Source organism: Sinocyclocheilus anshuiensis, unplaced genomic scaffold (assembly GCF_001515605.1).
Source record: "Sinocyclocheilus anshuiensis isolate Anshui unplaced genomic scaffold, SAMN03320099.WGS_v1.1 scaffold1472, whole genome shotgun sequence".
NCBI lineage: Eukaryota > Metazoa > Chordata > Actinopteri > Cypriniformes > Cyprinidae > Sinocyclocheilus > Sinocyclocheilus anshuiensis.
In genome coordinates, this window is record NW_015542453.1 from 830,442 (window position 1) to 853,843 (window position 23,402).

The following is a 23,402-nucleotide window of genomic DNA, read 5'->3' on the forward strand; positions in this document are numbered from 1 at the left end:
GGCACCCCGAACGGGTACCGCTCTGGAGGCCCACTGTCCCGTGTCTGTCCTGAGGGACCTCCAGAGTGCCCACCCCCCCTCCCCATTGGATGTTATATGGCGTGAGGTCACGCCTTCCGGAGGGGGGTGTTATGTCAGACTCTGTTCCATGTTTTGTGTGTGTCCTGCTCCCCATGTGCCTTCCCATGCCCTTATTTGGTTAGTTTCCTGTTCCTGTCCTGATTAGTTTATTTCATTTGTCCCAGGTGTTTCCCTTGGTTTTATTGCTCCCAGGTGTGTCTCGTCATCCCCTCCTCCTGTGTGTGTGTGTGTGTGTGTGTATAAAATGTGTTCCCAGTCCCAAGTTCTCGGTCCGCTGTTGTACGTCTTCCTGTACGTCTTCGTGAAGGTCTTCCTGTGTTCGTCTCCCTTGGTTCCTTGGTGCAAATAAAGTCTTGTCAACATATTCTCCAGCGTCTCCTCGTCCCTCGTATGTGTGTGCAACGTGACACATACACTGTCAAGCTCCATAATAATCAAGCTGGAAAAATACACAGCAAGCTGTGCACGATGACGTGCGGGAATGTGGCTCTAGCTGGGCCATGGCAACTGTTCTGGGAAAGTGGTTTAGTGCCTAGAACGTGCTAACTGGAAGTTAAAATTAGGGAGAAGAGTTTACTTTTCCCAGACACAGGTGAAGTTCAAACGCAGAAGATTGCAGGTTCTCCATGTGGAGGAAAGATTTATTTTTAACATGTAGTTTAAGCATATAAAGCAAGTGTGCAAAAATACAGCGGTTAGTTTAGGGTATCTAAATGTAGAATATTGACTGAATTTTCTTTAGGGCTTCCCTAGTGAAAAATAAATATACTAATATATTCGAAATACATTTATTTCATGCTAAGTACTACAAAAACATTTACATATCTATGTACTTAATAAAAATACCCTGCATATACTTTTAGTATACTAACCTGCTAAGTTGGAACAAATAATTTTGTAGTTAATGCACTTTGTGCGGAAGGACTGCTGAAATCCAACTAAAGATATACTTAAGTATATTTGATTGTGCTAAAGTGGAACTATTGCGTAAGTAAGTATACTTCAGGTACACTTTAAATATATTGCATTTAAAGACTGATATTATACAGAGACCATACAATCCTTATTAATAGTGACATTAAAACACATTTTATGTTTAATATTAAGAAATGTGCATTGTGAAATGTGCAAGTTCATAGTAATAATTGGTCCCTAAACTAAAGTGTTACAATAGATCATCACTGTCTGAATTTGTCCGATAGTGCATTTTCTAACGTGTCTTCACAACAGGACAAGAGACAATACTCTGCTCATTCAGTCTGGACTGAACATCAGTTTAAAGGGGTAGGTTACTCAAAAATGAAAATTCTTCCATCATTTATTCAACCTCAATCTGTTCCAAATCTTCATGAATTTCTTTCTTCTGCTGAACACAAAACCAAACAGTTGGTTACCAAACAGTTGCTGGTCCCCATTGACTTCCATAGTATTTTTCCATACTATGAAAGCTGAGCTTCTTTTATGTTCCACAGAAGAAAGAATCTCAAGAAAAACAAGTTTTAAACAGGCTGAGGATTATTAAATGATTACAGAATTGATTACTATCGCTTTAATGACTTTTTTATTTAGTTAAATAAATAAACACACTAGAGAGTTGCTAAGCTAAGTCCTGAGCCAAGTTTTTAGTTTTTTTTTTTAATTAGGGCTGGCCAACTGTAGTTTTCTTGCCAGCCAGTTTCCAGCTCTTTCCTGTTTCTTATACAACACACGTGCAGTGAGCATGTGGGTTTTGTAACCTAAATTGCATCATAGATTTGTAACCCCTTTTGACCTTTGTGTGTGATGAGCAGCATACATCCAAGCCTTTGTGATTTCTGCTCTTCCTTTAGCATAGACTAAACATCTATTTCACTTTCCTCTGTCAGTTAGGTCATTTGACTCACCACACCAGTGAACAAGACATTTTTCAGCTGGTTTTCTTTGGCATGTTGGTGCTTGTACAGCCTTTACAAGTTCCCATGCAACACCCAAAGAATTGTCTCAGCACAATAACCCAGTTTCTCCAATTAATTTCTTTGATTTACAACATTTAATTATTTTAGTTTATGGTTGTCAGACACACCTTTATTGCAGTGCAATGGGTTAATATGTTTCTGCCTTTGCTTCTTTATTATCCACAATAATATAATTTAATTTTCCCAGCTAGCAAAAATATGATAGTAAAAAAGTAATATTATTAAAAAAACATTTATTGTCATTCTAAGTATATTTAAAATCTATTAACATATTTACTGGCATATCACTTGAGACTTACTGATATAAAAATTATAGTTGCTTATTAGCATGCATATTACTAGCATATTGGCTGTTTATTAGCACTCATAAAGCACATATTAATGTCTTATCCTGCATGATTCTGTTTTAGATCCCCTAATCCTACTCATACCTAAACTTAACAACAACTATCTTACCAACTATTAATAAGCAGCAATTTAGGAGTTTACTGAGGCAAAAGTCATAGTTAATAATTAGTTAATAGTGAAAATTGGTCTCCAAACTAAAGTGTGACCTCAACTATTAAAGGGGTCATATGATGCTATTTCAATTTTTCCTTACTCTTTGGAGTGTTACAAGCTCTTGGTGCATAAAGAAGATCTGTAAAGTTGCAAAGACTAAAGTCTCAAATCCAAAGAGATATTCTTTATAAAAGTTAAGAGTTAACCACGCCTACCTAAAACGGCTCGTTCTAACACACCCCCACATATCTACATCACGATGTGGGAAGATTTGCATAACGCCGCCCAAATGTTCACGTAAAGAAAGAAGGTGTAACTTTTATTCTCGCTGTAGTATTGTTGCCGCCGCCATGTCGTGAAGAGCTGTGTGTTTCATTGTGAAAGCGAAACTACTTTGTTTGGCCTTTCAAAAAAGGACGATATCCGCTTCGTCATGCCTAGAGCTGATCTGTGCTGGTCGCTGAGGGAATACATCCGGGGTCGTCACATGTGGTTGCCGCAAGCCCGCCTCCGCTCACTCAAGCCGCCCTCCGCTCACTCTAGCCCGCCGTGTGTTTCATTGGGAAAGCGAAACTACTTTGTTTGGGCTTCCAAAAGAGGACACAACTAGACATCAGTGGTTAAGTTGTATTTACAACACTGTTCCAGAACAGTTCAAACCAAATATTCAGATGTGGAACACATTTCATTACACCAAATACAAAAAATAATGTTCTTTTTAGCAACATCATATGACCCCTTTAACATCTAGTCTGATCTAGATATCAAACTATCTAACTACTAAGGAGGCTGTCACTATCATCTTGAGCAGTATTTCTCAGTCTTTTTGAGACGTCACCCCATTGGCCCCGTGACTTTTACAGTTATTTGAGAGTTACTGAATAAGAGTTGAGGATTTTTAAAAATAAATATCTACCTGATAAATTATTTTAGAGTTTGGAAAATGTGTATATATAAATCTATAAAAAAGGTTTTGAGAATTTATTAACTGACATGACTTTTCAAGGTCTAGAAAAAGTAATTTTATAATATAGGCTACTGTCATACATTTTTCCTAAAAGAGACATCTTTATTTTTAGTTGTTAATGCTTGTTTTGCCCTATATATATACAGTATATATATATATATATATATATATATATATATATACTGTATGAAACCTAATTAGTATATGTAATTATATTTAATATATAATTATTATGATATAGTTCACCCAAAGATGAAAATTCTGTCATTAATTACTCAATTAATAAAGTCATTATTTTTGTTTTCTTTGCACACAAAAAGTATTCTTGTAGCTTTGTAAAATTATGGTTGAACCCCTGATGTCACATGGACTATTTTAACAATGTCCTTACTACCTTTCTGGGCCTTGAACGCGTCAGTTACATTGCTGCAGACACAGCAGGAATTTGATCCATGGCAACACAGCAACATACACATACACCCCAGACGTTCACATTCGTACGTAAACAAATTCTAGTTTAGACAAAAATCACCTGAAACCCACTCAATACACTGCTATTACTTTTCACAGATTGTGTAAAGTATAACGTACATTGATATGAGACCACAACACCTATGACAAATCAATGATTAATGTGCCACAGAATAGATACATCATGCCAAGCAGTGACAGTGCTGTCATTATCACATACAGATCACCTAGATCATAGATTTCAACATTATCATCACGCACTACATGGCTGTGATTGTGTAAAGTTTCATCAAGTGTCATTTATTTTTGTACTGGCATCACTGGACCACAACTATGACAAACTCATGATTAATGCTATATAAAATGTCAATACAAAATTTGACTGGCATACATTAATTTAGTATTAGGACAACATTACCATACACTGTTACACTTTTTTTTGTTGTTGTAAATGCTAGCAAATATGTACAGTCTCCGATATCTCAATTTCTACATGGTTTCAGTTCAGTTCTGATAATGAGATGAGTATCAGACACTGTATGAGGTCAGAATGACAGTTTTTTATTTCAACACAAAGCATTACTCAATATTTAGCAACATTGCTATATCATTACCAGTTAAGCATTGTTGCTTGCTGAAGGTTATAAAAGTTCATATGTGACCATGGACCACAAAACCAGTCATAAGGGTCAATTTCTCGAAATCGAGATTTATACATCACCTGAAAGCTGAATAAATAATCTTTCCATTGATGTATGGTTTGTTAGGATAGGACAATATTTGGCCGAGATACAACTATTTGAAAATCTGTAATCTGACGGTGCAAAAAAATCAAAATATTGAGAAAATCGCCTTTAAATTTGTCCAGATGAAGTTCTTAGCAATGCATATTACTAATCAAAAATTAAGTTTTGATATATTTATGTTTGGAAATGTACAAAATATCTTTATGGAAAATTATCTTTACTTAATGTCCTAATGATTTTTGGCATAAAAGAAAAATCGATAATTTTGACCCATACAATGTGTTTTTTTGGCTATTGCTAAAAATATACCTCAGTGACTTAAGACTGGTTTTGTGGTCCAGGGTCACATATTTTAAACTAGTGAAACACTGTTTATAAACCAAATATACAAAGTGACGCAAAACAAACTGAAGCGGTCAAAGACCTCTGCACCTGTGTACACATCTCATATCTGTTTATATACATCCTCTCAATGAACTGAAAACAGTTACAATGTCATATAATTAATAATTAGATAGTATACAGCTCTTTTTCAGTTACTTTTCAGTTAGATTTCAGTCTCCATTCTCAGTTCATTATAGGCATTTCTGGTCTGAGTCATAAAAAAATGTCTCTATCTATCTAATATGTTTTAAATATTTGAGACGTTTAAACGTCTGAAGTAAAGCAGACACAGTGGTCGGGTGAGTGGGAGTGTCTTGACCGGATGTGTTGGACTTTTAAGGTTAGAAGTTAAGTATATTATCAATTCTCTTCAGCTAACAACTGGCACATTTTTTAAATCTCTTAGGCAAGGCCTGTTCCTAAGGACACAGGTCTGTTTATTTGTTTTGAGCAACTCAAGATTTCTTCCGCCGATGATATCAGCTCATACTGCCAATACTCAGCTCAAAGTGATGTCAATGTCATTGACAAACATTCAAGTGGAATATTGTTTCTCACCTTTGCTCTACAGTTTTGAAAAGTATGAATGGGGCGTCTGGGAATGGCACAAATCTGCTTTATTACACCGGCTGTTTTCTCTATGTCCCTGTAAGGAAAACAAAAAGAATTATCCTCAAACACATTTCTCCCACTGACTCACGGTTTGCTGTAAACCGGATTGTAGCTGCTTTGATAACTGTACTTGTTGGCTTTGTAATGACAGCAAAGCCACATTCAAAGAAAAAAGCTGCAGAAGACGGAATGATTCACTAAACCTGATGGTCTGTGCGTGTGGAGCAGGAATTTCTGAATTGGGGTTTTGTCTCTGTCTACGCATTTCAGGGTTGACGCTTTGCCTAGATGCACACCAGGCATCTGGCACAAGACTGGGAATGGAAAACATCTGTGGCTGAAAGAGATAGCAAGTGAGAGTTCAGACCACCTCTGTAGAGGGGATGATTATGCACAGCCATTATATGACAAAGTAGTCTAATTTGTCAAAACAGAAAAAAAGAAAAAAAGTCAAGAGGAAAAAAAAAAACCCCATCAGACTAATTCAAAACTGTATTTTTTTTAAAAATGAAAATATACCCTTAGGCCATAGAAGATGAGTTTGCTTCTTCGTCTTAAATGATTTGGAGAAAATTTAGCATCACATCATTTACTCACCAATGGATCCTCTGCAGTGAATGGGTGCCGTCAGAATGAGATACTCTCTGGTATTTTGGCCAGAAGCGACCGTTCAATGTTAAAATGCCTTAATGATGGATTTGTTTCTTGCAAACATGCAGCTTTTCACTTGGTTAATTGATGGCCTGGAGTCATGTGGATTACTTGTGGATTGTTGTGATGTTTTTATCAGCTGTTTAAACTCTCATTTTGACGGCACCCATTCACTGCAGAGGGAAGCAGGTAATAAAATGCTACATTTCTCCAAATCTGCTCAGATGAAGAAACAAACTCGTCTTGGATGGCCTGAGGATGAGTAATTTGTCAAATTTGCATTTTTGGGTGAACTATTATTTAAGGGCACTGCGGGAACAGTATGCAGTATATGCAGGTCGTTCCAAATTAATGTAAACAAACAAATCGCTTCAGGAAGCAGCCATTGGTAAAGGGTAAATAACATGGCCATCTCCTGTATGTAATTTTGACATCTATAATCAGAACTGTGAACTGTGGTAATATACAGTATATGAAGAGTTGCATTGAACCAATTAACACTTAGTGTGAAATATCCCTTACATATTTAGAGGTTTTATGTTTGTTTGCAGCAAATACCCAATTAAAAAAACAGTACACAGTTGAAATATATTTGAATTAAACACATATACTATGCTCTTTGTCTTTGGAATGATTAAGGCATAGTGATACATTTAAATAGTGAATCTTTTCAATACTTTATGAATTATTCTGAAGGATCGCAAAGGATTGTTTGGACACTCCCAAACCATGTCCATATAAGGGTATTCCTGTCCTGTTCACATTGTTTAGTAAAAAGTATGGTTACACTTTATTTTAAGGTGTCCTTGTTACAGTGTAATTATACATTTAAGTACTGAGTAATATTAATTAACTACATGTACTTTTTGTATTGTTAAGGTTAGGATTAGGGTTACTTGCATGTAATTATGCAATAATTATGTGTAACAAGGACACATTAAAATAAAATAAAAAAAGTGTTAAAATTAAAGTGTTACCAAAAATATTTGAGTAAAATTATCTGTATCATTCTCAAAACAAATTTTATTTAGGCCTAGTCTGCATGTGATTGTATTTCAAGTCTCATTTGCTAGGTAGTACAGACACCTATACATGCTGTATTTTGTCATGTAATTTTTATTTTGTTTACTGTTACTCAGAAATAAAACGTTACAAATATGCCATCACTATATGAGCTCATATTCTTTGAGGAAGTAATCAGATCTGATCTGCGAGTGAACATTAAGGGATAACAGTGTTAGTATGCCAGTATACACTAATGAGGGAGTAGTGGACAAAGCTCTTCAGCGACCACTAGCTGAATGTATTATATAAGAGAGTTTCTCATGTAGTGGTTCTTACAACATTTCTGAGAAAGCTCTGGTCGTCATCCAACAAGTGTAAAAGAAATTAGAGTAATAACAGAGGAACCGAGTCCAGAGCCACCTCTATCGTGTTTTCTCTGGCTGTGAGTTTCCATGCTGGTCTAGGCTGGTTTCCTTTTTCAGTAATGCTGTAAGAACAAATGCATCCTGTAGAGATTAAACACAGAGTCAGCACAATTTGGCAGTGCAGAATGACAGCAAAGACATTAAACTGATTCCACTACCTCATTTGAGAGGTGAAGTAACAATCAGAGCTTTGCATTCATACTCACTGTCACAATTAATATTTCTACCAAGTCGTACTGCGTTTTTAAAAATTTGCATCACTGCAGAGAATTTCAGTGTTGCTCAGCATCTTTCAAATAGACACAGAAAATTTAATATACTGCACAGATTAGCATCCTAATAGAAGCCATGTTGGCTCAGATATGAGCTGGTTATATAATCACAAACATTCATGCACAGACACACAACACCTGCTTGTTCACATTTCTTTTTTCACCCTGGCTATGCAATATTTTCCAAACTATAACTCTGTTTCTATGGCAAGCTAATGTCCAACAGAAGATAATAACAGACAACCAGGCATGTTCACACCTGATTCTTGGATTTTCCTTGACAGCATCCAAACAGAGACGTTCAATGTCTGATGGCAATTAATACTCACCTGTTATAAAATGTGCTAGATGGATTCAACAAGCACAAGATTTGATTCTCCCAAAAACTGTATCTAAGACATGCTCACAAAAAGTTAACTGGCACAGAAATAGAGTTGTTTCAATTCCTTCTAGTGAAACAGGAGTTATTAGAAGCCACACTTTTGGCACATAACAGTGAACTGGATCAACAACTTAATCCCCACACAAGGAAGAAAATATTCTCCAGCGAGCAGTATAAATCTGTTAAATTGAAGGAGCTCTAGCATTACCAATATTATGGATTACCACTGGCTCACAATCCACTAACAGTGAACTGGACCCAGCAGCCAAACCCCAAGCTGAAGACGAGTACGATCCGGATACCAAACACGCCCATTCAGCTGAGAGAGGAGATCCTGTCTGATGGGAAGCTCCCATGGTTCGCCCTGTGACTGGCTCAGAAGAAGAGGAAACTATGGCCTGACTGGCCATTGAGGCGCTACCAGAAGCACTCTGTATATTAATATTAATAGGAATATTCTGTGCAATGTCTTCCATAACAGTGGAAAAAGTGCAATTCGGCCACTCGTGGGCTAACGCATCCTGACCCAATGGACTGGACGTTTCTGTCCTCGCAAACCACCAGTGGCAATGAGTGGCCAGAGACAAACAGGTGTAGAGGTCGTTTTATATAAAATCCTTTAATTTTTGACTATGGTCCGAAGATCCTAATCAGTGTACTATATTTCACAACATAAACAATAAGCTTCTTTTTTTTTTGCCATATCCGCTTTAAAAAATATTTACTTAATTTAAAATTAACAAGGAAATATAGAGTCAGAGTGGTTATTAACTCATACGGAAGTAAGCATTCCTGACGGGTGAAGATTGCTTCAACAATCCAGCACAATCCAGCACTGGGGTCTGTTTAGAAGGTAATTTCCACTACAGGTTATGATAAAACCATATGAGGTCAGCATGGGAAACACTCACATGTGTTGTGGCTTCAGTAGAGTGAGTTTTCCCTGGTAGGTCTGTTGTAAGAGTGGAGATTCACGCTTCCTCCAAACTTTCACTTCTTACATAACAGGCTGGCTGACTCACTTTACTTCCAGAAAGGTCTGCTTTAGTTGAACCTTTGGCTAAAGTTTGGGGTAATGTTTTTGAGAAAGTCTCTTACGCTCACCAAGGCTGCATTTATTTGTTAAAAACACAGCAAAAACAGCAATATTGTTAAGTATTACAACGATTTAAAATGACTTTTTTCTATTTTAATATATTCTATTTTTTGCTGTGATGGTAAAATATTAATTTCTCTATTAAATAAACAAAAAGATTAAAAAAAACATTACTATGGTGGTTATACATTTTAAGGTAGGGGTGTAAATCGGATGGTTTGTCACGATACGATGCGATATCGATTCTCATACCCAGCGATACGATATTTGCCGATACCTCAAAAAATTCTACGATACGATTACGATTCGATTCGATACAGGAGTATATCGATCGATATTGATATTATGATATTATATATCTACTTTAAACAACCATCTACATTTTTATTAACTCACAAATGCAACCAAAATATATAACATGAACATTTATCTGAAATTTTCACATCCTGTACCTCAATTGGGACATTCACAACAACAAAAAACTTACACATTTTTTTTTAAATAATAAAGAAAATAAACAATTGGAAAAACAATTCTGACTGCTACTATGTGCTCAGTGCTAAAAGTCTTTTCTACAGATAACCAAATTACAAGCAATAGCAGAAAATAAATACAATACAACAAAGACACAAGTTCAATAAACAGTGCTTTTCAGGTTTTTCAGCTCAGTCTAAAATAAATTTTCAGGTACGCTACAGAAATGTAATAATCAAATGTAAAATAACGGCATAATCTTCACTGTATAAATTAAATATAGATTAATAATTTTTTGATGTTACAAAGGTTATTTAGTCAGGAGCAGTGAGCACTTGTATTTTTCTTTGACAGCATTAGATTTATTATTAGTTTGCTTTCACTTTAAGAACGAAGCACGGATTTAATATAGGCCTACTGATACACATGCCTTTTCTTTCTCAACTGTTTACGTTAAGACATATGCCTAACCGACTGTGTTTACTAGGATATTCGCCAAAACGCGCATTTTAATGTAATTTTGTCTGTATTTATTCATTCATGCGCAAAAAAGCGGAAGAGAGCTCAATTTAGTATTCGTAGCTGTCTGTGTGCGTGCGAACGGTTCAGATGTGTGCGCAGAAAACATCTCGGTTACGTAGGTAACCTTGGTTCCCTGAATAGAGAACGAGATGCTGCGATGACGTCATCGCTATGGGAACACCTCCGGTGTGACGAATGTCTGAAGCCCTTATACCATCACGCCAATTTATTGGCCAATAGCGCTTAGCACCGCCCCAAGCATACGCCACGTATGCTCATATATGCGCGCTGCGCGCTATTTCATCAGATTTTACACTATGACGAAGGAAGTGCTATCGAAGGTACGGAACGGCCAGCATTGCAGCATCTCGTTCCCTATTCAGGGAACCAAGGTTACATACGTAACCGAGATGTTCCCTCTCATAGGTTCACTTCAATGCTGCGATGACGTCATCGCTATGAGAACGCTATACCATCTCGCCTGACGTACCTAAGATACAGTATCTCACAGAAGTGAGTACACCCCTCACATTTTTGTAAATATTTTATTATATCTTTTCATGTGACAACACTGAGGAAATGACACTTTGCTACAATGTAAAGTAGTGATTTCCAGCACTGCCTTAACCCTCTTGGGCATGGAGTTCACCAGAGGCTGCCACTCTTCCACTCCTCCATGATGACATCACAGACCTGGTGGATGTTAGAGACCTTGCGCTCCTCCACCTTCCGTTTGAGGATGCCCCAGCTGGAAGACTGAGGAAAGAGTCTGCTCAAGTGGAAGAGAACCGGGAGCCAAGAGCCATCCTCACGTCCAGACAAGAACTTGATGAAAGTGCTAGGAGAGGACTAACCTGCCACAGCACAGACATCTCCCATCAAGGGCCCTTTAAAAAGAGCCTGAGAAGAAGCCATTGCTCTCGTAGAATGAGCACGCACCTCTAGAGGTGAAGTCACACCACGCGCCTCATAGGCTAGAGGTATAGTCGCTATCTGACCCCACATAGCAGGGGAGAAAGCCTCCAACCACTTGCTGAAAGCAAAACGGTGTCAAAACAGCCTTAGGATTAACTAGGCCTAGGAAGCAGAAAGACTTAACCAGCCTCGGGGCAAAGTCCATACAAGAGGAGCTGACAGAGCCTGCAGATCCTCAGTCCTCTAAGAGAGAATAGGATTACCAAAAAACTGCTTAAGGTTTCAAAGTTATCTGACAGACTTAAATGGCTCAAATGGATGGCCTGCCAGGCCTTCCAATCGAAAAATAAGTCCCAAAAAGGAATCCTGTGCTGGGCGGAAAGGACTAAGCCATCTCGTCCTTGCATGAAACGGGAAACCAGCAGATTGTGTCCACTTAAGGGAATACAGCGTCTCGTGGAGGGAGCCCTAGAATTAAGAATAGTGTCGGTAATCTCTGCCAAGAGACCGGAACACATTTCAACTCAGAAATATTATATTACTCGGGCAGACCAACGCTCGGTAGCATGAAGCGCCAAGACCATGGTGCACGACAAAATATCTGCTGCAGGACTCCTCAGAGTCTGCGTCTAAAAAGTACACGAACAAGAGTTGGACGCATAAGCGCCAAATCAAATGAACGTGACTGCGTCAGTGCAGCGCAGCAGGTAACGTTAGAGAGAGAGGGGGGGAAAACCGCCAGCTCACTGTTATAGCTTGCTATAAGAATACTCTGAAACACGTGAGCTCTTCCACTTGTTTCAGCTCGATGCAGCAACGGAGCTGAGAGAAGTAGTCGGGCAACAAATGCTTGGTAGCTCGAAGCGCCATATCATAGTGCACAACAAACATCTGCTGCAGGACTCCTCAGAGTCTGCGTCTAAAAACATTACACGAACAAAGAGTTGGAAGCATAAGCGCCAAATCAAATGAATGTGTCTGCATTAGTACAGCGCAGCTGGTAACATTAAAGAGAGGGAAAAAAACCGCCTGCTCACTGTTATAGCTTGCAATAAGAAATACTCTGAAACACAGTGAGCTCTTCCACTTATTTGTTTCAGCTCAATGCAGCAGCGGAGCTGAAAGAAATAGTAATTAATCGGGCAAACTAATGCTTGGTAGCTCGAAGTGCCAAAAACCACAGTGCACGACTTAACGTCCTAAAAATCAGTGCCTCTCATGTTGTTTAATAAACTTGAGAAACACTTGATCCAGCGAGGGAGTAGAGCAACGGGGATTTTATATCCGTAAGCTCGCCCCTTAACCCATAGCTTATACCTACAGCTTGTGTCGCCTGCGAGCTTGAGCCCGAGGCTGCTGTAGAGTATGCATCATCTAATCCGCAGCCGAAAGAATCGATTACGAGCTTCCGGAGCGGGAATCAGATTTGACTAACCACCTGACTCACGAGGCGCTCTTCTGATGAACGCACGCGGTCTGGGGAAGAGAGCCAGAGAGAAGGGGATTAATTCCGTTCTCTCACTCTCTGTACACTCGGGCTCATCGCCGTCACCCCAAGCATCGAGCTCGTGCGGCGCCTCGGCAACCGCAGAACTGGAACAGCGGCGGTTGAACGATCATCTCTCCTTCCTCAGAAAGAGAGCAGCCCAGAGCGCAACTTACTCAAACACAGATATCACGGATACAACAATAGATAAAGGCTGCAAAGCGGTCTTCTTACCTGTTTCCTCGTGAGTCTGTGTGACATGCAGCATCCATACATACCGGAAAACTCATTGTGTCCGCCTTAGAGGAGTAAACTGCTCTATATAAATAGATGGCTTAGAACACAAGAATCTCTTTCCGACGGGCAACAGATGATTCGCTTCCTGAAGGAATTAAAATCTGATGAAATATATATATGCATATATGAGCATACGTGACGTATGCTTGGGGCGGTGCTAAGCGCTATTGGCCAATAAATTGGCGTGATGGTATAAGGGCTTCAGACATCCGTCACACCGGAGATGTTCCCATAGCAATGACGTCATCGCAGCATGGAAGTGAACCTATGAGAGGGAACTTCTCACACAGCGCTCGACTGTTCCGCAAACAATCCCGAGCGTCTTTTATGCTCACCTTGTGCCTTCGGGCAGTCCTTATATCGAGTCCTGATGTGGACAGTGCCAAAATAAAGGTGCCTATTTATACAGATATTGATATTTTACATGTGGCATCGATGCATCGTATTGTCAGACATCGTATCGATGTATCGATCCATATCGATGAATCGTTACACCCCTATTTTAAGGTATAAAGCAGATTTGTGTAATTCACATAGTTTTTTATGTAAGGGATAATGTACATCCAGCTGGTTGTTATCTCAGAATAAACCCCGACAGGGTGATCAGGACCCCGACGCGAAGCAGATCGGGGTCTTGTATCAGCCTGAAGGGGTTTATTCTGAGATAACAACCGGCTGGATGTACATTATCCCGCTTATTACACGGCTAAAAAGATTTGTTTTTACCATATATGTTGAAATTAATGCTGAAGTCTTCCATTGTAATACGCGGTGGTTAAGTGTTTTCAGTCACAAGATGGCACCAGACAGTCAACGATAGCGGAGTGACTCGTTAAGCATATAAGTAGTACCGGTCAAGATAACTCGTAGTACCCGGATGAGCGGTGTGTTATTCAATTTGGCGGTTGTTATCTGGGAATAACATACCGCTGGATGGCGCGATTGACCAATCAGAATCAAGTATTCCACAGCGCCGTGTAATAAAACATTATATAATTTCATAATACGGTTATAAATTCTAAAAACAAAAGACTTGAAATGCTTGTTGAAATGTTTGACAGAATAATTGAACATTAACATGCTTGGTTTTCATACACACACTATTATACCAAAGTTTGGACACTTACTGAATTTATGCTTCTCAGGACCTGAAAACCGTTTGATTCACTTAAACTTAAACGCTTGAATTTATTTTTTGACTTTTTATTTGACTTTCATTATTTTAAACAAAAAGTAAGTTTAACCTAAATAAAAGGTTAAGAAAAGGTTTTACTGTATTTCATTACAATTTTTGACCACAGAGTGAAGGAAAAGTAGTCAACAAGTGTTCATCACACGTCAACTCTTTTAGCACAGTTTAAAAATGATCCCAGCATGCACCTCATGAAGTTGAGGTTACAATAGAATAGAGTGTGCAGAGCTGTGATTGATGTAGGTCATAAAAGAGGCTGCTGAGGTATTTGTTTAGTGTATAATGGTAGACTTATCAAAGGATCAGAAGAAAAAGTTAAACAATGTGTAATGCTACACTGTTCCCACCCCTCAACAAAGTGTGTCAGAAAAGGGTGTGCGTTAACGGCTCAGAAATACGCCAAAGAAATGACTGTGGAAACAGCTGGTTGGCAGATTGCCCTGCTCAGATAAAGCATGAGTCTGCTGATATAACATCATAGTTGCTGGGAGGTCTTTCTACTCACAACGTTTGAAAGACATTTCAGTGGATTTTACCACCATCTAGTGATGCATGAAAACTTTTTTTACTTGTTAACTATAGTGTTTCCTTTTCTTCACAAATTGACCCCTCTTTTTGTCCCATTGTAGAGAGTATGTAAAGTAAGCTGAGATGAGATAAGAAGGACATGGAACAACATGCTAGAATCACCTCATGTGCAGGCAGGAGGGGATATCAGTCTGTACATCAAGTCTCTATCCCAAGAGTACCTAACCCAGGTGTCAGAACGCTTCACATTCATGTCATGACACATAAAGGCAACACCAGCTTTGAGATGTAATTGGCAGCAACTACAATAAAAAAGTGAAGTTTATGAAGATGAAAAACACATTATGAAATTTCACTACAGAGTCATTCCTTATAGCTGGAAAGTAATAAAATTAAAATATACTACTAAAATAAAATTTCTTTAATTCATAGACTGTTCTCAAAATAAATAAATAAAATAAGATAATAAATAAATAAAATAAAAATAAATATTCTTCTTCTTTTTTACGACGTTTCCGTGACTTTTATAGGTCTTAAAGGGATGGAAAAGGGAAATTAGCCAAACTAAGTATGATTTCAACAGATACATCAAAATTACGACAATGTTATATTATAAGGTTATATCATTTAATAATAAATAAGGTTACAAAAAGTAATATATTTAAAATACATTTATTTCATACTAAGTATAGTTCAAATCTATTAACATATTTACTGACATATCGCTTGAGACTTTACTGATATAAAAAATTATAATTAAACTGTATTTGGAGTATCACTTGTGCACAATGCACATTTATTAATGCCAAGCCTGAAATGTGTTTTAATGTCACTGTTGATGAGGATTATATAATTTTTGAATAATATGAGATAAATGCAAGGTATTTAAAGTGTATCTGAAGTATACTTGCAATAGTTCCACTTTAGCACAGAAACAGCTGGTTGGCAGATTGCCCTGCTCAGATAAAGCATGAGTCTGCTGATATAACATCATAGTTGCTGGGAGGTCTTTCTACTCACAACGTTTGAAAGACATTTCAGTGGATTTTACCACCATCTAGTGATGCATGAAAACTTTTTTTACTTGTTAACTATAGTGTTTCCTTTTCTTCACAAATTGACCCCTCTTTTTGTCCCATTGTAGAGAGTATGTAAAGTAAGCTGAGATGAGATAAGAAGGACATGGAACAACATGCTAGAATCACCTCATGTGCAGGCAGGAGGGGATATCAGTCTGTACATCAAGTCTCTATCCCAAGAGTACCTAACCCAGGTGTCAGAACGCTTCACATTCATGTCATGACACATAAAGGCAACACCAGCTTTGAGATGTAATTGGCAGCAACTACAATAAAAAAGTGAAGTTTATGAAGATGAAAAACACATTATGAAATTTCACTACAGAGTCATTCCTTATAGCTGGAAAGTAATAAAATTAAAATATACTACTAAAATAAAATTTCTTTAATTCATAGACTGTTCTCAAAATAAATAAATAAAATAAGATAATAAATAAATAAAATAAAAATAAATATTCTTCTTCTTTTTTACGACGTTTCCGTGACTTTTATAGGTCTTAAAGGGATGGAAAAGGGAAATTAGCCAAACTAAGTATGATTTCAACAGATACATCAAAATTACGACAATGTTATATTATAAGGTTATATCATTTAATAATAAATAAGGTTACAAAAAGTAATATATTTAAAATACATTTATTTCATACTAAGTATAGTTCAAATCTATTAACATATTTACTGACATATCGCTTGAGACTTTACTGATATAAAAAATTATAATTAAACTGTATTTGGAGTATCACTTGTGCACAATGCACATTTATTAATGCCAAGCCTGAAATGTGTTTTAATGTCACTGTTGATGAGGATTATATAATTTTTGAATAATATGAGATAAATGCAAGGTATTTAAAGTGTATCTGAAGTATACTTGCAATAGTTCCACTTTAGCACAATCAAATATACTTCAGTATATCTTTAGTTGGACTTCAGCTCTACTTCCTCACAATTAAAGTGCATTAACCCCTTAACTGTCACCCCCCATTTTTTAAAATAGGCATGAAAGTGCACTATCCAAACTTAAATTGTTGTAATTTATGAACACTTTGGAATACAGACCTAAGGTTGGTCTCTTTTTAAAGAAGAAAATCAGCAGATTATTGCAAAAGTGGAATTTCAATTTCAAAGTTAAAGAATCCAAAAGTTATAGAAGTTTAAATTTACTGTAAATAAAATGCACTATATACATGTTATTTTATTTATAATAAATATTTTACATAACCGGTTTTACTGTAAAATTTATATAAAATTAAAGCCTTATGTCTAAATAAGTTATGTTCCAAATTTGAAGTTGAAAAATTGAGGTTCCTGTGAGATTTTATTTAGGACGTCATACCACAAATAGCCACCGGGTGCCATCCAAACTCCATTGATTTTTTTAAAATGCATTTTTCTGTCACAAATGTCTAGATTTCTCTGTCAATATTACTTCAACATTACCAAATATGGAATCCTGAGACTCAGACCTTTCAAATGATATGTTTATTGTTAAGATTATAAAAAGTTTTGTTTGAAAAAAGACCGTAGGCTAATGCATTTTGTAATATGACACTTGACACTGCCCACTAAGGGGGAGGAGACCGCCAAAAGATTTTAAAGTACCATTTCCATGGTAACGCAATGTCCGATTTCAAAATGGTTTTCACAGGATGAATCTTAGGCTTCTAAGCTTTAATGCTTCTAAGCTTTAATTATTTATAAATGATATATAATTTATGATGATTACTAAAAGATTTGATAAAGAAAAAGAACAAAAAAAAAAAAGAGCGCCAAGCGTCCCACAGGTGGGACGGTGACAGTTAAGGGGTTCCAATTTAGCAGAGTTTAAGTTTAGTAAACTAAAAGTACAGTTGCAGGGTATTTTTATTTAGTACATAAATATGTAAATGTATAGTATACTGAAATTGAAACAAATGTATTTCAAATACATTTTAGTATATTTATTTTTCACTGTGTGTATCAATTTTAAAATACACGTTATGTCAAAATTATGACACTGTTGAATAATACTAACTGTTGGATACCGCTGAGACATGAAAGTGGCCCCATTTACACTGTAAAAAAATTAACTTAAAGAAAAAAATAAAGCAAACAGTTGCAAAGCATTTTTTAATTTTGCCAACTTTTTCCAAGTTAGACCAGTTGTTAAGCCAAACTAACATTTTAAGTTAAATCAGCCTTCATCAGCATGTACAGTAAAACATTAAGTAGGCCTTATTTGTTAAATAGAAACGAGTTCTCAAAATGGTTTAGTTCAATTTACACACATTCAATAATTACACAAACAAAAAAGGAACACAAATTATACTAATGGTGACTTAAACAAATAAAAATAAAACACCAAAAACACTAAATAAACATTTTATCTTTCATTATAAAAGACAACTAAATGTACAGATCCTCATAATTCCCCATGTTTTGACCAACCACATAAAACTAAATTATTCAAGCGCAAGGGATTATGGGTATTCCAACCAGGCCAACCACAATGCTTATCAAGTAGATATGCTCAGATGCAAGTTTTATAAGCTTTATTGAAAGCACAGTCAAACTGTCCATTTTACAGGTAAATATTGCAGCATGTGTGTGACAAAATAGAAGTTGGTTTTCTTACACTGTAAGTGCCAGACTGTGTTTTGTCTGTTTGTTTCTCTCTGTGGCAGGCTGGTTTAATTCCTCTACTGTAATCCTATTACATCACACCATATTATTACCGTGATGTAACCATGATGTCCATGGCATTATTATCTGAGACAGTACACCGCAGAGACAGGTACTCACAGCAAACACTCAGGTAAGAATGACATTTTTCTGCCTATTCTGTTGTTTACTAAACCTACATACAACATATTGAAATATTGAATTCGTTACTTAAGCATGTTTCTCCGAGATACTTCTTTCAGTATTACTGTATATGCAGGATGCTCAAACAATACAAAAAATGTGGTGCTTTTGAAACTGCTACAAGGCCTAGTTCAGACAGTACACTATGCTAAAAAAAGAAAGCCTGGTGAGCAATATATTTCACCTAATAATGTTTAATTATGCAAAATAAAACTCAATAATTTCAATTTTTGGTGTTTAGGTCTATAAAACTGCAACAACAACATATCTAAATAAATACTGCCTAGGACTTAGATAGACCTGCTGTGCATGGCAACTGCAACTAGCACTTTTGCAAATGGAACTTGTTGATGAGAGTGGAAATCTGAGGTAATCGACAAAGCAATCTGTAGGCTGGATTGAGCAAGATTACTTCTGACGTATTTCTGACTATGTCTTGTTCGTAGAATCCAGTGTAATAGCTGATCAGCACATTTCTTTGCTATGCTCGCATTCACATTGGTAGTGTTTTGAGAAAACCACATAAATGTAGGTGGTTTGTTTAGATTGAGATGCTCAATATTTCCTTATTCAGGTTTATGTACGTGTAGCATTAGTACAATACTTTTACACACAAGAAAACATTACTCACACCAATATAATCTGATTCTAATTCTAATCCAACACTATAAGAAAGTAATCTGCTAATTCCACCTCAACCTGGATAATTGTAACATACTCTGACAGTGTGAAGAGCTCATGCAACAGAAATAAAATCTACTTTGATTATGAAGACTCACTGCACTAGCGTAACCCATCATAACATAAAACTTCCCATATGTTTGTGCATCTCATATCGTCTGGAAATATAAAATCAGGTCATTTCTTAGAGGAAGTTGCACAAACTGGGCATATTCAGATGGAGCAACAACTTACTATTATTTAAACTGAAACCACAAGCACAAACAAATGAATAAAGACAAAGAAAATGTCTCATAGGAACTGTAATTTCTATCATCAGGTCTCCTTCGAGGATTCATCATGTCAGGTTCACCTGAGATTGAGGAACTACCAGCAACACAAACAGGTGAAAAAAGATTTCATTACTGATATCGAAACAAGGAAAGACTCTACATTCTAGAGTATCACACTGATTGCAGAACACATCCTGCTAGCTATTCATTATTTTACAGTAATGATGAGGCAATACTGGAGATTTCACTCATTATGCTTTGATACACCCACGATTATCTCTAATTAAAGAAACTGATTTAACATGATTTATCCATCAATCCACTGATTGAAATGACAAATTCAGATCTTAAATAACAAAACACCTTTGCATCTCAGGGCCCAAAGGTGTGATCCATGACTGGAGGAAGTTCAAACTTGAGAGTGAGGACCATGAAAGCGTCCCTCCAAACAAGAGAGAGCTCCTCAGACAGATGTCCAACCCCAAACCTAGTAATGATGACACCCAGGAAAAACTCATCCGCAAGGTAACAGTAAAAAATTCCCAACTGACATCTACATATATAACAAGCACAATAAAATGAGTCATTTTAATTCCAAATACATCCCATAGCTTACCAGCTTGTACATAGCTACTCATTCTGTATAATTAATATTTTCCACATTTTCAAATGATAGTAAAGTCATCAAAACTGTGAAATAACATAAAATTATGCAATGATCAAAAAATGTTAAGTAAATAATCACAGTGCTTTAAAAATTGTGTAAACTACATTACTATTTCTAAAAACTGGGGTTGGTAAGATTTTTGAAATTTTTTTTTTATCTCTTATGCTCACCAAGGTTGCATTTATTTGATCAACAATATATTTCTGTGATGGCAAAGCTGAATTTTCAGCAGTCATTACTCCAGGTGTCACATGATCCTTCAGAAATCATTCTAACATGCTGATTAGGTGCTGAAGGAACATTTGTTATTATTATCAATGGTGAAAACACCCTTGCTGCTGAATTATTTTGTGGAAACCACAAAATATTTTTTAAGGATTCATTGATGAACAGTTCAAAACTACATAATTTATGTGAAACAGAAATAGTTTGGAACACTTTTGTTCGTTTTAATGCATCCTTGCTAAATAAAGTATTAATTTCCTTCTTTAAAAAAATCTTACTGACCCCAAACCTTTGAATGGTAGTGTATATGCTTTTCCTTCACTATTTGGTCTAATAACCATTAATTAAAAAAAATTAAAAAAAATTAAAAGTAAGTTTTGTAAAGAAATTCATACATAAAGACAATTTATAATTGAGAGTAAATACAAAACTAAACATACAGACCTCTGGGGCCATGGTTCAAACATGCACACTGAGTTTCATTTCGATTGGCCTCCGTTAACCTTGTCTAATAGGTGCTCAAAATTCATTGGCTGATGGCCATGTTTTTTGAGATACATGCAAGTCCTTATAGATGCTTGTGGCACTTTGGCCAAATACACTGCACACCAATCGGACCAACGGGTGCATAGTTATAGCCATTTTTATGTTTTTTTCTCCCTGTTATAGAACCACCAAGTGGCCAGACTCCTCTGCTTTTTTGTCTTTTTACTGTGACCACAGATTGAGCTCTTACATAGCACTTCCGAGCTTAGCGAAAATATCTCTGAGTCGAAAGTTCTACTTTTTTGATAATTATTGATATTCACCATCTCCAGAGAATCTTTCTGCACTGGTTTCATACCGATTGTGTAACCTAGGACTAGTTCGCAAAAGTAGGCTTTATAAAAATAAAAAAAAATACCCCAAAAATTTGATCACATTTTCGTAGTGTTGTCCATTGTGAGCCAAGGATTCCAATGATATAAGACACTTGAGCCTGCGACGACAGGTTTAGCAGTATTTTCGTACTTTCTGATCGCTGTAGCGCCCCGGTCAGGCCGATTGGGACGAGCTTTGGTGACATTGTAGACGATGTGAGTACTACCATCCCTTCTAGTTTCAAGTCTCTATGACTTACGATTTGGTCTGCCCGATCAGTTTTAGGTGGAGAATGCTGATCCTTGGCCATTCAAACAATTACAATAAGGTTTCAGCGCTACGTGCTTGAACCCCTAATTTCAAGTGTTTAACACTACACTAACATGTTTTTAAGATAATCAGAATCATTTTAGAAACAATTCAATTAAATTTGTCGACTGGCAGTGTAGGAGTTGCTTTGCGTGTTTATTAAAATTGCTATGTTGCTATGTCTGACCACATGCAGATGAGCGTTCAGGAGTACGAAATGATCCAAGAAGAGGACGAAAGGTGTCTGCATAAGTATCGCAGGCAGTGCATGCAGGAGATGCATGAGCGCCTGAGTTTTGGGCCGAAATTCGATGCCGTGTTTGAGTTGGATAGTGGAGAGGCCTTCTTGGATGTCATCGAGAAAGAGCACCATCTGACCCTAGTGGTTGTGCACATCTATGATGACGGGATCAGAGGATGTGACGCTCTCAACAACTGCTTGACTTGCCTGGCAGCAGAGTATTCCACTGTCAAATTCTGCCGAATCCGAGCCTCTGCCACAGGAGCGGGTGAGCGTTTTTCAGACGACGTTCTGCCCACCCTGCTGGTGTACAAGGCTGGAGAGCTGCTGGGCAACTTTATGTGCATTACAAAGCATCTGAATGAGGAGTTCTTCGCTACGGATGTGGAGAACTTCCTAAATGAGTACGGCCTGCTGCCAGAGAAAGATTTTGCAGCCTGTCCCGTTGAGGAAGAGAATGCCGACGTGGAATAATTGAGGAAATTCAAAGGGTGGAAGTGAATTATATTAGTCAACCTGTCTTGTTTCAGAGATAGATGGAGTAATGACGCTCTGACTGGGCCATGACTTCAACAAACACGCACACCTCAAGGCATTTGCAAACACGTGATTTACAGCGGTTAAATACTTCATAGTGTTATTAAAGGCACAGTCATGCTCGTTTCATTTGCCAGGGTTCCCACAAGTTTTGACTAATGAGTTTCCGTGACTTTTCCATGCCCTTTAGTTTGTGATTCCTGGATAAGGAACATTATTATGGTTTGCGAAGAAGCTGCTGGAATATTTTATTAAGGAGATCATATGTTCACAGGTTTGGGGTCAGTATTTTTTTAAAGAAGGTAATACCTTCATTCATCAAGAATGCATTTAATCAATCAAAATTGATTGTAAAGCTATTTATAATTTTACAAAAAAAATTATTTCAAATAAATGCTATTTTTTTTTAAAAGCATTACTCCAAGAATCTAAGTGTTTGCACAAAAAATATTAGGCAACACAACTGTTTTCAATACTGACATTAAGAAGAAGTGTTTTGTGAGCACCAAAACAGAATATTTCAATGATTTCTGAGTGATCATGTGATACTGGAGTAATGGCTGCTGAAAAATGCTTTTTCAAAATGCTTTGCCATCACAGAAATAAATTACACTTTAAAATATATTTAAATAAAAGCTACTTTAATTTGTAATTCACTCAATATGTCCGTTTCACTGTATCTTTTTATCAAAAGAAACGTCTTTCAAAACATACCGACCTCAAA

The 23,402-nt window shown here is 36.9% G+C and overlaps 1 protein-coding gene across 1 annotated transcript; it reads left to right on the forward strand.

Annotated features, from left to right (window-relative positions):
* The first annotated feature begins 18,739 nt into the window (after window positions 1-18,739).
* Window positions 18,740-23,058, forward strand: LOC107693745 (phosducin-like). Its single transcript, XM_016493253.1, has 4 exons — window positions 18,740-18,835; window positions 19,886-19,951; window positions 20,215-20,363; window positions 22,097-23,058. The coding sequence occupies exons 2-4, from the start codon at window positions 19,906-19,908 to the stop codon at window positions 22,613-22,615; spliced, it is 714 nt and encodes a 237-aa protein (XP_016348739.1). The 5' UTR covers window positions 18,740-18,835; window positions 19,886-19,905; the 3' UTR covers window positions 22,616-23,058.
* The last annotated feature ends 344 nt before the right edge of the window (window positions 23,059-23,402 follow it).